General features: G+C 36.0%; 1 protein-coding gene and 2 long non-coding RNA genes across 4 annotated transcripts; 1 reads left to right on the plus strand and 2 right to left on the minus strand.

Moving 5' to 3' along the window:
• The first annotated feature begins 73 nt into the window (after positions 1 to 73).
• Positions 74 to 2,759, plus strand: LOC118438687. The gene is made up of 4 exons (XR_004836995.1): positions 74 to 89; positions 670 to 788; positions 2,250 to 2,338; positions 2,417 to 2,759. It is a non-coding gene; the product is annotated as an uncharacterized LOC118438687 (long non-coding RNA).
• On the minus strand, positions 910 to 2,336 carry LOC118438686. 2 transcript variants are annotated; one of them, XR_004836994.1, is made up of 5 exons: positions 2,202 to 2,336; positions 1,815 to 2,124; positions 1,553 to 1,752; positions 1,127 to 1,488; positions 910 to 1,069 (listed from the first exon to the last, which is right to left on the minus strand). It is a non-coding gene; the product is annotated as an uncharacterized LOC118438686 (long non-coding RNA). The 2 variants fall into 2 exon arrangements; XR_004836993.1 differs by having other exon boundaries at positions 910 to 1,488.
• A 210-nt stretch (positions 2,760 to 2,969) lies between the features above and the next one.
• Positions 2,970 to 6,833, minus strand: LOC110859067 (canalicular multispecific organic anion transporter 2). The gene is made up of 10 exons (XM_035859198.1): positions 6,804 to 6,833; positions 6,199 to 6,366; positions 5,866 to 6,050; positions 5,683 to 5,799; positions 5,392 to 5,603; positions 5,018 to 5,307; positions 4,662 to 4,912; positions 4,542 to 4,582; positions 4,126 to 4,211; positions 2,970 to 4,055 (listed from the first exon to the last, which is right to left on the minus strand). The coding sequence occupies exons 1-10, from the start codon at positions 6,831 to 6,833 to the stop codon at positions 3,345 to 3,347; spliced, it is 2,091 nt and encodes a 696-aa protein (XP_035715091.1). The 3' UTR covers positions 2,970 to 3,344.
• Positions 6,834 to 13,648: the final 6,815 nt, after the last annotated feature.

Genomic DNA, 13,648 nt, shown 5'->3' on the forward strand with positions numbered 1-13,648 from the left:
CCGGAGATCGAACGCGTACCAGGGAAGATGCCACAGAGTTGAGATCACTGTACGGAAATGTTACAAAACGCTTAGCATCGGTAGAAAAGGTGTCGTAAAGAAATCTTAATTATTGAAATTTCTAGATATCAATATTGTAAAAAAATAATGAGCAAAGTATTTTAAAAATTAGAGAAAAAGACTCTTAAGGACTATAAAATATATACTAGAAATTGTAAACGTGCTAGACGATTGATAAATTTAGATAAATTGAAAAATCCGAATCCGGAAACTAATAGTATTAGTTTCTGCACTCTTAGAAACTGGGTATTGATTTAATACCGTTGGTATAGATATATGACTCTACCGCGTTGGTATTGAAATGTTTACTGTGTTGGTATAAATTTGGTATTGAAATAATACTCTGCAGAATTAGTTTTAATACTACCTGGTATTGGTTTTTAAACCATGTAGTATTGATCTAATACCATATCAATACCTCCGCGGTAGAGTCATATATCAATACCCAGTTTCTTACAGTGTGGATTTTTAACGTTTAACGTATTAGTCTAATACGTTAAACGTTAAAAATTTGCAAATATCAAATTTACTAAAAAAATATTGGCAAATTAAACTTTTGTAAACCCTTAAAATTTAATTTTCCCACTTAACTCTCCTATTGTTTACCAGTGTACTAATCCCCCGTACGAGACGAAAACCATAAATTTCCTCATCCCGGACTGGGCGGACTTTATATTACTGCATCGCACTAATCCAATACCGCATTTGACAGGAATAATACGGCAGTGGTAAGCTTTTAATACCCATTAGTATTCACTCATTACTAGAATGGTTACGCCACCAGAAACAACCAGCTTGGTATTGATTTTTTAAGAGTGTACATGAAAGTAGTACATATGCAGTAATAAATAAATTTCACTCCTAATTTATTGTTTTCCTCCTTCTTTACTATAAATCTCTTGTAAATAATTCGTCAGATTTTACCATTTCATAAAAATCGGATTTTAAATTTAGCAAGTTACTTATCGTGTCAAACTCTTTAATTCGACCAACATCTAGGACCATAATCCTTTAAAGAAAATATAGATCATTACTTCACATCGTTATATGAAAATGTGCCACAAACCTGTCACAGTCGAGTAAGGTTTTAATACGGTGTGCCACAATTAAGACGGTTGAATCCTTAAACTGTTCACTGACAATTTTTTGGATCAGAACTTCCATATTTTCATCGCAATTTGCCGTTACTTCATCCAAAACAAGGAATTTTGGTTTGGCGGAATTAACGTCATATTTACAACCCTCTCCACAGCTACAATATTCGATTCGAATTCGCTGGTTAATTTTACAAAATAATTTAACAACTGAGTTATCTGCAGAGCAGAAGATAAAGATAATGCGACGACAGCCGGACTTGAAATGATGGCAAAAATACAAGTTCCCAAAACTATTAAGGTCCCCAGAATGTCTAGCCTTGCTTTAATCCACCTGGTCAAAAGTGAACCACATTTAACTACAATATATGTATGTATACAATATTCTTGAAACTTACAATGTCCCAGCCATATATAAAAAGTAAGCCTTATTATTTTCTAATAAAGCTTCCTGAATCTCTCTCATTGTTTCATTTTCAATTCCAAACGCTTTAATGGAACACAATCCCGATAGCGTTCCCAGAACTAGGCTATAAAGTGGGGTTCTAGTCAATGATTCGTTTCTCCTCAAGTTTGTGGATGTGATGACATAAAATCTCTGCAGGGAAAAATACGTACTAAAAATGCATAATCCTTACTAAATTCGTAAATATTTTGTACCTGAAGGAAATAATAATAAGGGCAAGTGGTGCCACAAACACGAGAAATATCGGGGTTGCGTAACAAGTCGTGAAGATTGCGCTTAAAAGGAGAAGAAAGTTAAGCACGGTTCCTTGCAAATTTTGGGGAAAACTTGACTCCAAAATATCGACATCTTTGGTCACCACGTTTAAGAGTGATCCTGCACCAATTTTATTTAGGAAATGTATCCGTCCGTTTAATATTTTTAGGAGGAGGATTTCATGCAAGTTTCGTGATGCATTTAGCGAGAAATTGTACATAAATAGGCATCCCAGAAGTAATAAAATGACTGCAAGATCAAATTTATAAAAACTTGAAAATATTGACTTTTAATCAGGCCAATATTTCTTATCTATAAATGATTACCTTGAACTAATCCTACCGATCCATAAATTGTTATGTTGTTTGTTGCAGATTTTATCTGAGTGTAGTCATCCTGCCCACTCCACATAGATAGCCAGACATTGGAAAATGTATAAGTGGCTAAATTGGGGAATAAATATGTAAGCCAAATTTCAATAAAAAAAATAAAATCCTTTTTTCCGTCTTTATCCCCTGTTCAATTGCTTGATCTTCCACAGGTGACGTCGTCCTAGGCTCTATACTGAGATTTGGACTCATCCCATAGAGACTGGGTGCTCTATGTGGACACTCTATCACTTCTCTGCACAGAGCCCAGAACACAGCTGTTCGAGTAGTGGAGCAGAGTAGTGGAATTTTTTCACGGCTTAGGCCTGTCCCATACAGGCAGCCGTAGAGAGCACCTGCCCCGTACTAACACAGAGCCAAGCAGGCATTAAAGAGGAAAGCTCCAAAAAAACTCCCTCTATCTCACCATGCCTCGCAATATTATTCTTATTCCTTGATTTTTTTCAGGAAATTTCCTATTTCTCAGCCAAAAAATGGAATTTGGTGAATTTTTTTTGCACACAAAAGATTGATTGTATTACCATCCAAAATTATCTAGTAGAGGCCAATAATTTATTTGGGGGGAAAAATTATGAAGCCGGAAATGTGTCAGCAAAACTTGATGATCTTTGAGCTCCATAATATTTCCCTCCAAATAAATTATTGACCTCTACTAGATAATTTTGAATGGTAATACAATCAATCTTTTGTGTGCAAAAAAAAATTTCACCAAATTCCATTTTTTGGCTGAGAAATAGGAAATTTCCTGAAAAAAATCAAGCAATTTTTAACACCATAGGTGACTAAATTATGCCTTGTCGCATTATTCACGCGAAACTCAAAAACATTAGTGTAAGTGAACATCTTGTCTCTGCCTCTGCCAGAATGAGACTAACGAGAGTTCGGGAAGGGAAGGCAGACGACCTCTGTCTCATATTTTATAACCACATTTCCCGTCGTTTCCTTACTAATCCGTAATATGTAGTAAAAATGGAGCCATGGTCCTTAAAGAAGCTTCCCTGGCTAGGATCGAACTGGTAGCTCTGCGTGGCGACAGAAGACTACCATTCTACTCACTAGACCAACAGGGCTTCTCTAAAATTAGACACATACAAACACTAAAGTCTTTAAATATTTAGTAGGATTACCAACTGAACAAATAACCAAAGTTATCCCCATGGTCAACCTTGTTACTCCCCCTTCATACACATAAAGTGATTTCTTAACGGGTGGCCGATCCTCTGTCGGCTTGACAGATTCTGATAACTCACTATTATCGTTACATTGAGGATGTACATCATAACTTGACAAAATATCTGTCTCATCATCTTCACAAAATTTGGATCGAGTCCGCTCCTTATAAATGGTACGATTAGGTCCGAAATACTTTACTTCTCCGTCATCTAATTGTAGTACAATATCTGCATCTGCAATCAATTCGCTATAGTCGGTCGCAACTATGCGCGTTTTCTCCTTTAATAATCCATTCAAACTTAGTAATTTCGTGTAAACTTTATTAGCCGTTTTTCCATCTAAGGCACTCATGGGCTGATCCATGAGGTAGATGTCTGACCCAGAGTAAGCTGCACGACCGAGAGAAATTCTCTGCCGCTGACCACCCGATAGGTTGGACCCGTTATCTAGGATTTGTGTATCGTCACGCATTGGCAAGCAAGATAAGTCAGTGTCAAGTTCGCATGCATTTATTACGTCGAGATACGTCTGCTTATTGAAGGGGTTGTGGAGTAAAATGTTTTCTTTGATGGTGGTCTTCCTGGTCCATGTGGATTCAGGAACGTATGCAATTTTCCCCTAGAAATTGTTAAAAAATATTCTTCAATTTGTATAATGAAAGGCTCATCACTAAATTTTAAATGCACACATTGACATCGATCTTGCCCTTAGTAATGAACATATTTCCTAACATTGCTTGTAACAAGGATGATTTTCCAGATCCAGATTCACCAACTGTATAATTGCCATGATATATAAGTATTTCTTATTATCAATTAAGAAGACAAAAATTTACACCTATCGCGACAAGAGATCCAGGTGGGATGGAAAAATGTAGATTTTTTAACGTGGATTTTTTACTGTCCCAGGAGAGGTATGCATTCTCAAGTTTTATAGATGTGTCATCTACAGAAATGCATGCTTAAGGATACTTTAATTTAAATATGTACCTTAAAATTATCTTTCCTTATATTGTTTCACCATTCGTAATTTTATCGAACTTCACATAACTCTTTTGTGTTTGAAATTCTTCTAAATTTAGAAACTTGTTAATCCTCTTTATACCCACAGAAGTTTGAGACAACAACATGGCAAGAGCTGGTACGCTGTGAGTTTAAAAAGATAGACATTCAGAACACATTCATAAAGTTTCCTAAATATGTCAGATAAAAATCAATATCTTACGTTAATAATGGTACTGTAATAATATTAATGATTGATAACGCCGCAAACATTATCCCTGCATTGATTGACTCCCCATCCAGACTAGATTTCATGACCAGTACGACCAGCAATACGATGACGGGTGCTACGGTGAATGAGGTAACCATGCAGCCTAATCTTGTCAAAGAACGCCATAATGAGTCCACCTCTAATTGTCGGGCTAGTCCTATTTTCTTTAGGAAAGCTTCATTCCACGCATGCAGTTTGATAGTCTACGAGTAAATACGTAATTATGTAGTTTGATTAAAAATTCACGGTGTTGTAAATTTATATAAACACAAACTAGAGGAAATTTATACATGTTACAAAAATTTTACTTTTAGGTTTTGGATCGTTTCTGAAACAATTTTTACTCTGGAATCCTTCCCTTTCATTTGGTCGGTTTGTATCTCTTTGAGTTGTCTCATTAAAAATGTGGTTAATAAAATCAGCATGAGAATTGTGGATAAAGCAGCGAATGCGGGGTATCCAAGCAGGTTGTAGAGCAAATATGTGGCAACAATTGTTTGAATTGGAGCAATCCATAACGTGTGGAGAAGGGGAATTAAGTCACAAATTTTTTGAGAGTCGGCCCCTATTATATTTAATAAAGTGCTTCTGGTCGTGTCTAAAAACAATTTGGAATTTGTCATATTTCACAGCGTATCGAATATGTTGAGTTTAAAAATTTTGTTTTATCTTGCAAGTATACCTATAGATTCTATATTGGAAATTCTTAAAGCTTTCTGAATTATGATAGAATGAAGCATTGACCTGCACTTAATAGATATTGCGGTCACATTTTTCCAGTAAAATAATCCTAAAATGTTCCTCGCTATCAGGGATGTGATTAAGGCGGTGACGTAAAAGTAATCCTTCCACGTAGTTTTGTTCATCGTGTAGGTAAAATGAGTGACCATTATCCTAGTTCGGATAATGGTAATGAAAATATGTAATACTTATTTTTAAGCGTTTTCCTTTTTTAGTAAGTTATTTGGGATACCTTAAAATTTCTGGGGCAGCAAATGCCAATAGTTCTTGACAAATTCTTTGCAGTCCTGATATAGCGAATTGCTTGCCAAACGAGGCAAAAAGTAAATTAATGGCGTTACATGACGTGCTAAAATTGAGTCATATTATGTATTAGGCATTGATGCAATTGCATGTTGATGAATATTTATAGCACCTTTCAGGACCATTAATACTTGTTTGACTCAAATGCCCGTTAGCATAAGAGTAGGCTTCTTTTAAGTCAAATGGTTTCAATTGAAGTGACTTTTTCTGGAAGGATTTCCAAAATATTGTATCCATCCAAAAATTAAATATTGTCGGATCTTGGGCTAAATTGTCCATTGTCTTTTCTTGGCTTAGCTATTAGAAATTTTACAAATTGTACTTCCTACTAAAATTTTAATTTTGTAAGATTCCATACTTTCCTTGACTCCCAGAAGTTGCGTAATCCCATCAATAGCTGTATTGCATTTTCTACCGCTACTAATGGAAATACCATGTACCTAACCAAGTATGCTTTTCTAATAATCGAGTCTTGAACTTCATCCCATTTAATTACGGCACTTCTTAAAAGAATTCCTTCCACGATAAGGGACAGAGTCCAAAATAATATCTGAATCCAGGAGAATTTTATATCTTCCCGTTGTAGGCGTACCATTAAGCAAAATGCCAACGTCTGCAAAGTTTATAGAAAATTATAGTGAAAGACATACATTATTTTAGACACTTTTATCCTACAAAGCTCAAAATCCGGATAGTTGTTGAAACGTATAAGATTCTCATTTCAGAAATTGTTTCCTCCTCCTGAAATACTGAGGATATCGATGTCGTCAAAAGAGCTGTGAATATTCCAATTTGAATACAAGTTGTACAACCGAATCTAATTTTTTTTCTAGCTGCATTTTCATCCTGGCGCGTCTTAATAATTGTAATAAGTCCAAATATTAGTATGCATATTAAAGGAATGGATAAAATGATAGTCTCTTCAAAACAGAACGTGAAGAAGGGTGACGTTGCGTGCCACGTTAGGTTTGTATTCTGTAAAATATTATGTAAATATAACCGCTAATTATTGTGGTAGAAATCAGTCCTAACATTTAAGTATGTTGTTACCCAGAACGTTGATCCGCAAAAGGCATCCATAGTTAATGCAAAGGTGTTATTTTTTAATAGGTACCAAGTTGCCTAATTGTTCGTATTTAACAGGACTTCTGAATCAAAGTCTATGTGGTTCAAAATGTGGTGGAATATTGACCTGTGTATAAAGTAAGGTTGTGCCGTTCGCATCCAGAAAAGTATCTCGTACTGCGATTGAAGCACTGGAGATATTACAATTCCAGATAAATCAACCAAATCAGCATACGTGTGGTTCTAAATTTCATTGAATTTTGACCCACTTGTTGCATTAATCAGCCTTGACTGCTGGTAAAGTTGAAGGATTTTTCCTATACTTGACTTCAACTACGTTCGTATGAGTAAAACTGATGCAGGGTTTATTTAAGATCAGAGATATTATCAAATGCATTACCTGTGCTCAGGTATCGTCATCAATATTACTTGCTCTTGTGCAACATTGGTCATTAAATGGGTTTATTTGTTTAATTACCAAGAAAATACGAGGCTTATACGAAGACTAGAATATCAACGATGTTTCAGTATTTTTAATTTACACAATTTGATGGGTTTTTAATTACAAAAATGAAAATTAGTTAAGGGATTAGCTTCCTTAATCTGTTTAATATGTGATTTAAAATTATTTTTTTGAATTTTTACATCCTTTTTATAAATTGTGAAGTACAGCATGTAAAAAATTAAAAATAATATTTTTATACATTTACTGTACACTTCAAAATTCATTTTTTGCATTATCATTCAAATTTACACACTGCATAGTAAACCACCAGTATTGGCACATTCATCATTTCTACATCATTTCTCCTTCCTGAGTCAATAAAATATAATGTAAATGAAGTAAGTCTAAATGTTTTTAAGAAGCAAGTTATGTCCTTTAATAATAATATTCAAAAATGTGACAGAATGCGACAAATATTTGAATTAATTGATACATATGAATTTAATAATATGCTTGAATATTAGCTTTGTATGATCCTTATGATGTAATAACCCATTTATGGGGTGTCATATTGTAATAAATCTATCTATCTACAGATAGTACTTTTAAATAACAACATCTAGGACCATCGTTTCCACTTTTCAATTATTAATAGCAGGTCAAAAAACCATATTATTATGAAGTAGTCGTGTATATAAAATCGTTAAATTCCACCTGAACTACGTCAACCTTTAACGTATACTTGTCAAAACTTATTGCCCAATCAAACTTCAAATTTCTGTAAAAGCTTAACAATACATTTCAAGCATTTCGCAATACTTTGGCATCGACAATTATTAGGCAACTTGATTTCAAGTTGATAAACAACACAATTAATTGACAACGGTGCCACAAGATTCTCTGATAAACAGAATTCCAAGATTTATGTAGGTGATTACTAATTCATCAGGTCATGATATCTGAAGAGCGTTGTTTTTCTGGATCCATTCAAGTTAAACTTGGCCTACATACAACGTCAACTCAACTTCAACAGTCAAGTTATAAGTGGGTAAAGTACATACATACGTATTTCCACTTGAAATTTTTAACGAATTCTCAGTATCGACCCCCATACGTAACCATCATTTGACTTTCGCAAGAAAATTCAATTAATTTCAATTGGCCACAAATTCAGTGAAAATTGAACAAAAATAAAATTTCACTGAAATTTTTCTTATCTGTTTGGCTGAGTGATTGGAACAATTATTGGAACCGATTAAATCAAAATGATCATCACCTTAACAGAATGTCCAACCTTCGGGTATTTAAGCGAACCAAAATGCATATTATGTTCAGTTCTTAACTTTGCAACCGACAAGACAAACCATACGCAATGAAGAAAAATACTTGGATAGTTCTGCTTCTCCAATGTCATTTGGCATTGTGGTCCATACCATGCGATGCTAAAGGAGAAGATGTGAGTAATATTTTAAACATAAAATTAAGCTGTAACAAATTTGCATCAAATTACTACACATCAATAAATATAACCAAGGGCGCACAAATTCAACGTAAGAGGTTAGCTTACGCACTTGTAAATTCCCCTTCTCATTCCCCTACTCTGTTCAATGGTTTATGTAAAAAATAGACCGTTTTTTCCGTGCATCTTATCGAAAAAACGTTATAATTATAAAGCATAAACCATATAATTATATGAGTGTAATACAAACTTAACGTAGTTAACTGAAATATGGGCCATACTGACTCGCAGGCTTAAAAATCCTTAAAATCGTGGCATACAAACAAACCTAACAACTTTTAGTTTAACAAGGTTTTCAAAAAAACTTTTCTTAGCGCCACCGATAGTTATTTATCACATCCAACTGCAATCCCAAACTTGCTGAAATTTCAAATCCGTTCAAATTTGTTCGAGACATACCCAAATTCAGGAAATCTTTTATATATTTTTTTAATCCGATTAAAAGTGGATTTCTGGTGTAAATTTGGTGCTGCGATTTTAGAAATTTTGGATGGGTAGAACAGGCACCGTGTTTTTGCGTGCGGGGGGCGTTAAGATTCAGAATTTACAAGTGCGATCCCTCTCATCCTCAGCACAAACAACAAAAATTGTAAGTGGCAACTATGTGACTACATTTGGTATCAAAGTGAACTACTTGTAGCTTTTTTTAATTTTTGAAATTCTAGATGTCCCTCGACTCTTACTAGTGAGTCAAACCATATTCGCTAACTTTTTCTCAAACGCTGGCCTAGGTTCAAGCAAATAAGATTTATTTTTAGCACGGATATCTTTTTATTCTAATATTTAAGAACTTGATTATTTTTACGAAAAAGTAGAGTAAGTTATCATAAAAAACGTAGCCCTTACTGCGTTCTACATAGTCTGAGGAGTATGATGTGACGTTAATAAAATAAAATACAACGTAGCCTAACCTACGCACTTTTTGGGTAAAATCATTAAGCACATAATTTGTATAAAATAAGGTGTGTAGAGCGAAACCTTCCGGATCGCGTCCGCTCTCCGCCTTGGCTGTGACATCTGCATTCCCCATAGATGCCCCTGCGGCCAACAAGTCACCGCCAAAGGCTACCACGGCCTGAAATGCCGGAAAAGTGCGGGCCGCCACTCTCGACATGCCGCCGCCAACGACGTGATTGCCCGTGCCCTCAGGTCCGCAGAAGTTCCCTGCATCCTGGAGCCCCCCGGATGTGCAAGTTCCGACGGGAAGCGACCGGATGGACTCACGATGGTCCCATGGGCGCGTGGAAGATCCCTGGTTTGGGACTTCACGTGTGTGGACACTTTTGACCCTTCCTATCTACCCTCAACCTCAACTCGTCCGGGAGCCGCCGCCGAAACCGCGCAGGAACGGAAGAAGAAGTACTACGCCTTCCTCCTCGACCGTTTCCTCTTCATTCCCGTTGCCATAGAGACCACCGGGGTGTGGGCCGGGGAAGGACTTCGCCTCATCGAGGCCATCGGCGAAAGGATCGCCTCAGCTACTGGGGAAGGTCGTGCCAAGGCCTTCCTCATTCAACGTATTAGTGTCGCCGTTCAACGCGGGAATGTGTCCGCGGTCTTGGGAGCATTACCTCCAGGAATGGAACTGGAGGAGGTGTTCAATTTATAACTTTTTTTTCAGGTTAGGGAATTTTTTTTGTGACACCCTTGGGTGGTGAGACTTTTTTAGATATATTTTTTGTGAATTACTACGATTTTTTCTGCGATTTTTGATACGGTTTTAATCGGTTGCCATGGACACGATCTAAATTATTCTATACTCTGCGAATACATTACTTTACTAGAATCAATAAATAAATTTAGCCTTGCTGATCGAAATTACAATGTAATTTTAGTCAGTAATTTTTAGTATCAATAAATAAGTATTAACATAAATTTTTGCCCTTGTCATTCCGTTTCGTTGCTAGCAATTTCGTTAGTTAAACTTTTTAATTTATTTAAATGCAGTATATTAGACATTTATCATAGCATAAAAATTGTCCAATTATTATCTATAATTGGTCCCAGTTTCCGATGAAGCAGGTTTGAAAACCATTGATAAGTATATCGGAGATGCTTCCAATATAAAATTTCACACCAATATGCTTAAAAAAGATAGACCTTCATGTCACAGTTGCAGCTCGCTTCTGAGGGCTGCCATCCCCTATAAATTTGTAACTCTATGTGGTTCCAGGATGAATTGACATTTACTGAATCCTAATTATTAAAGTTGGCCATCTGGCTGGTCCTCCCTCGGTGAAGATGTTATATTTATATAAATCAGCCACCAGTTACTGGTTTTACTCATGCAAAATTAATTTTGTTAGTTTGTCCTAGCCATTGTGTAATATGCATCTTCCCAAGGAAAAGTTGATGTCCCCGAGAAGGAAGGTTTTTGCGGAAAATGTGTTTCAAGTTTCTCCGTTTGGGATAAAATTTTTAAAATCTCTCAGTTCCCCTATCCAAAATATCAATCAGATTTCAATATCATTTTTCTTTAATTCACGACAAATATGAAAATTTACTGAATGTAGCTGGAGGCCTGCAATAAATATATTCATGTTCACCATGCCGTTTATGACTCTAAGTAAAATAATGATTCTGTAGTTGAAATGCTTCCTGGTATTTTAGTGTTTAGTAGTGACCGCTCCGTAAATACAACTTGTTCCTGGGCAAGAACATAACTTCAAAATTGCGTAAAACATTATTAACTAATGTTATTATTAACAATACATCTTTGCCCAATGTGCGATTTTTGAAGTTGCTTGTTTCTGCTAGAAACCGTACTCCTGCACATAAATGATTTCTGTGCATAAACACAGGCATAAGTTTCCAGAGGCAGGATATAGAGAAGGAAGCGAGAAGGATGCATTTTTGAAAATTAGAAAATCAAACATTAAACATCCATTCGATTGTCAAGTTGTTTAGTGTTGGAAAGGGCGTTTGAAAGCCCTTGAAAGTCATCATGCCTTACCGTTTAACAAACTGACTATGTCTTATCGTGTGGCAGGAATAAGAATATAGAATGTTGTTTTTCATCTTCTCTTACCATCTTCTTACTGAGGGCTGCTGGTACCCAAGTCTGGGCTCTTTGGACTACTCTTTTCGCAAGTGCAACCACAACGACACCTGAAGGCAGGTTCAGAATCTTGCGCAAATCCTGCACAGAAAAGAGAGCGGTAAAGAGGACAAAGAAAAAGACATTGGGCAAGCAGGATGAGTAATGAGTAGCTGCGTATTAAGAGGTGGGGAAGAGCTGTCTACTTCAAATTTTCTTATCGGATTGAATCACCTAATTACCCAGGTATGCATAGATCGAAAGTTTTATCTGTCAATTTAAGTTTAATTTGGATCGGAAAGATTCAAATTAGTTGGTTTAGTAAAGACGTGACCTACATTTACAAATCAAAACCGTCTTCCCTGTACACACTGCTGTTCTGAATAATCTTGTGGGCAGCTATTTTAAAAATTAATCTCCTTGTTTATTTTGAAATCTTTTGACCCTTTCAGATGCTATGGGAATAGTCCAACTTGTGCTGCGAATATCCTCCAACATTAGTCGATCTTTCACATCCTGGTTCCAAAGGCTGCAACGCTCGTGGCAATACCTGAAATTTGCGCTTACTGCCCCCATTGAGAACCTACTCCAGGACCGAAATCACTAAAATGGGCAAGCGTAAGCCTATCTTTCACAAATTAAATTACAAATAGGTTTACTACAATAAGGTCTGTTTGTGATTACAGCTTTTAAAAATAATTTTTGATTTTGTAGAGTCGTTGTTGAAGTACTTCAATGATATGCTGAAACTTGTCAAAGAATAGGATAGGAATATATAGATTAGTCAAACTGCTTCATAATTTTATAGCCAATTACTGTGTCATGGTTTTCAAACCAGTTTCTGTAAACTGATATCCATTAACACATGAATAAAGGACGAAAAGAAAAGAAAGAAGTTGAAGACTCGCCGGCATGTCAGGCCTTGTACACAACTGGCTCCGACATCGTTAAATCAATCACCGACGCTTTCTTAAAACATCCTTACGCGTTTATTGGACCAGTCACAATGGCGATTTTGATCATTTACCTCCCCAATATAATAACCAGGACGGCAACTTGGATAAGGGATTTGAGAATCGCAGCGGCCTGGCTTCGACGCAACTGGCTTCAAAATATTGAGGATTTAGAAAACGTGACGGCACTATAGCTTGATTCACGGCAGCCTTCATTGTACAAATTTTTTATAAAATGACCGTAGATTGTCTTAGGACTGATATAACCTAACCTAACCTAACCCAACCTAATCTTTAATAAGTATCTTCTGTAACCTATAACGACGTTCGAAAGTTATGTGAGTTGAAATTGTTCAGGCAAATAACAATTCCGGTGTTTTAGTTCATATTTTTTTCGCAAAACAGTACTTTTTTATAAAAGAAATATCTGCAGAAGCCGACTTCTAAGCCAATGTTTTTGTTATTTAACGAAGTTTCATATTCTTGAAATAAATTTAATGAAAGTGTAATTTGACTTCATTTCCTTGCATATTTTATTATGCCACTACATGCAACTGTACAAAACTAGCGCCAAGGAAAATTAGGCTTCGCTTGTAATGACGGAAACCTCCCTAGGGATTGCTGATCCCTTGGGAGGATAAGATATAAGAATTTGCGAGTGCAAAAAGTAGTAATATTTTAACAAACTGGGAGTTTTGGTGATTGCTGTCATACAGCAGTCCACTTTGTAGCCCAACTCAGGGCTTATGCACACATGATGTCATCCCTGTGGTCCGTCCCTTCGATTTGCTATAACTGTCGTACAACACTCATTTCTTAGAAGTAAGACAAATAAGACATAAAATTCAAAAGTAATTTGTACTAACTGTATATAGG

Source organism: Folsomia candida, unplaced genomic scaffold, assembly GCF_002217175.1.
Source record: "Folsomia candida strain VU population unplaced genomic scaffold, ASM221717v1 Fcan01_Sc024, whole genome shotgun sequence".
Taxonomy (NCBI): Eukaryota; Metazoa; Arthropoda; class Collembola; order Entomobryomorpha; family Isotomidae; genus Folsomia; species Folsomia candida.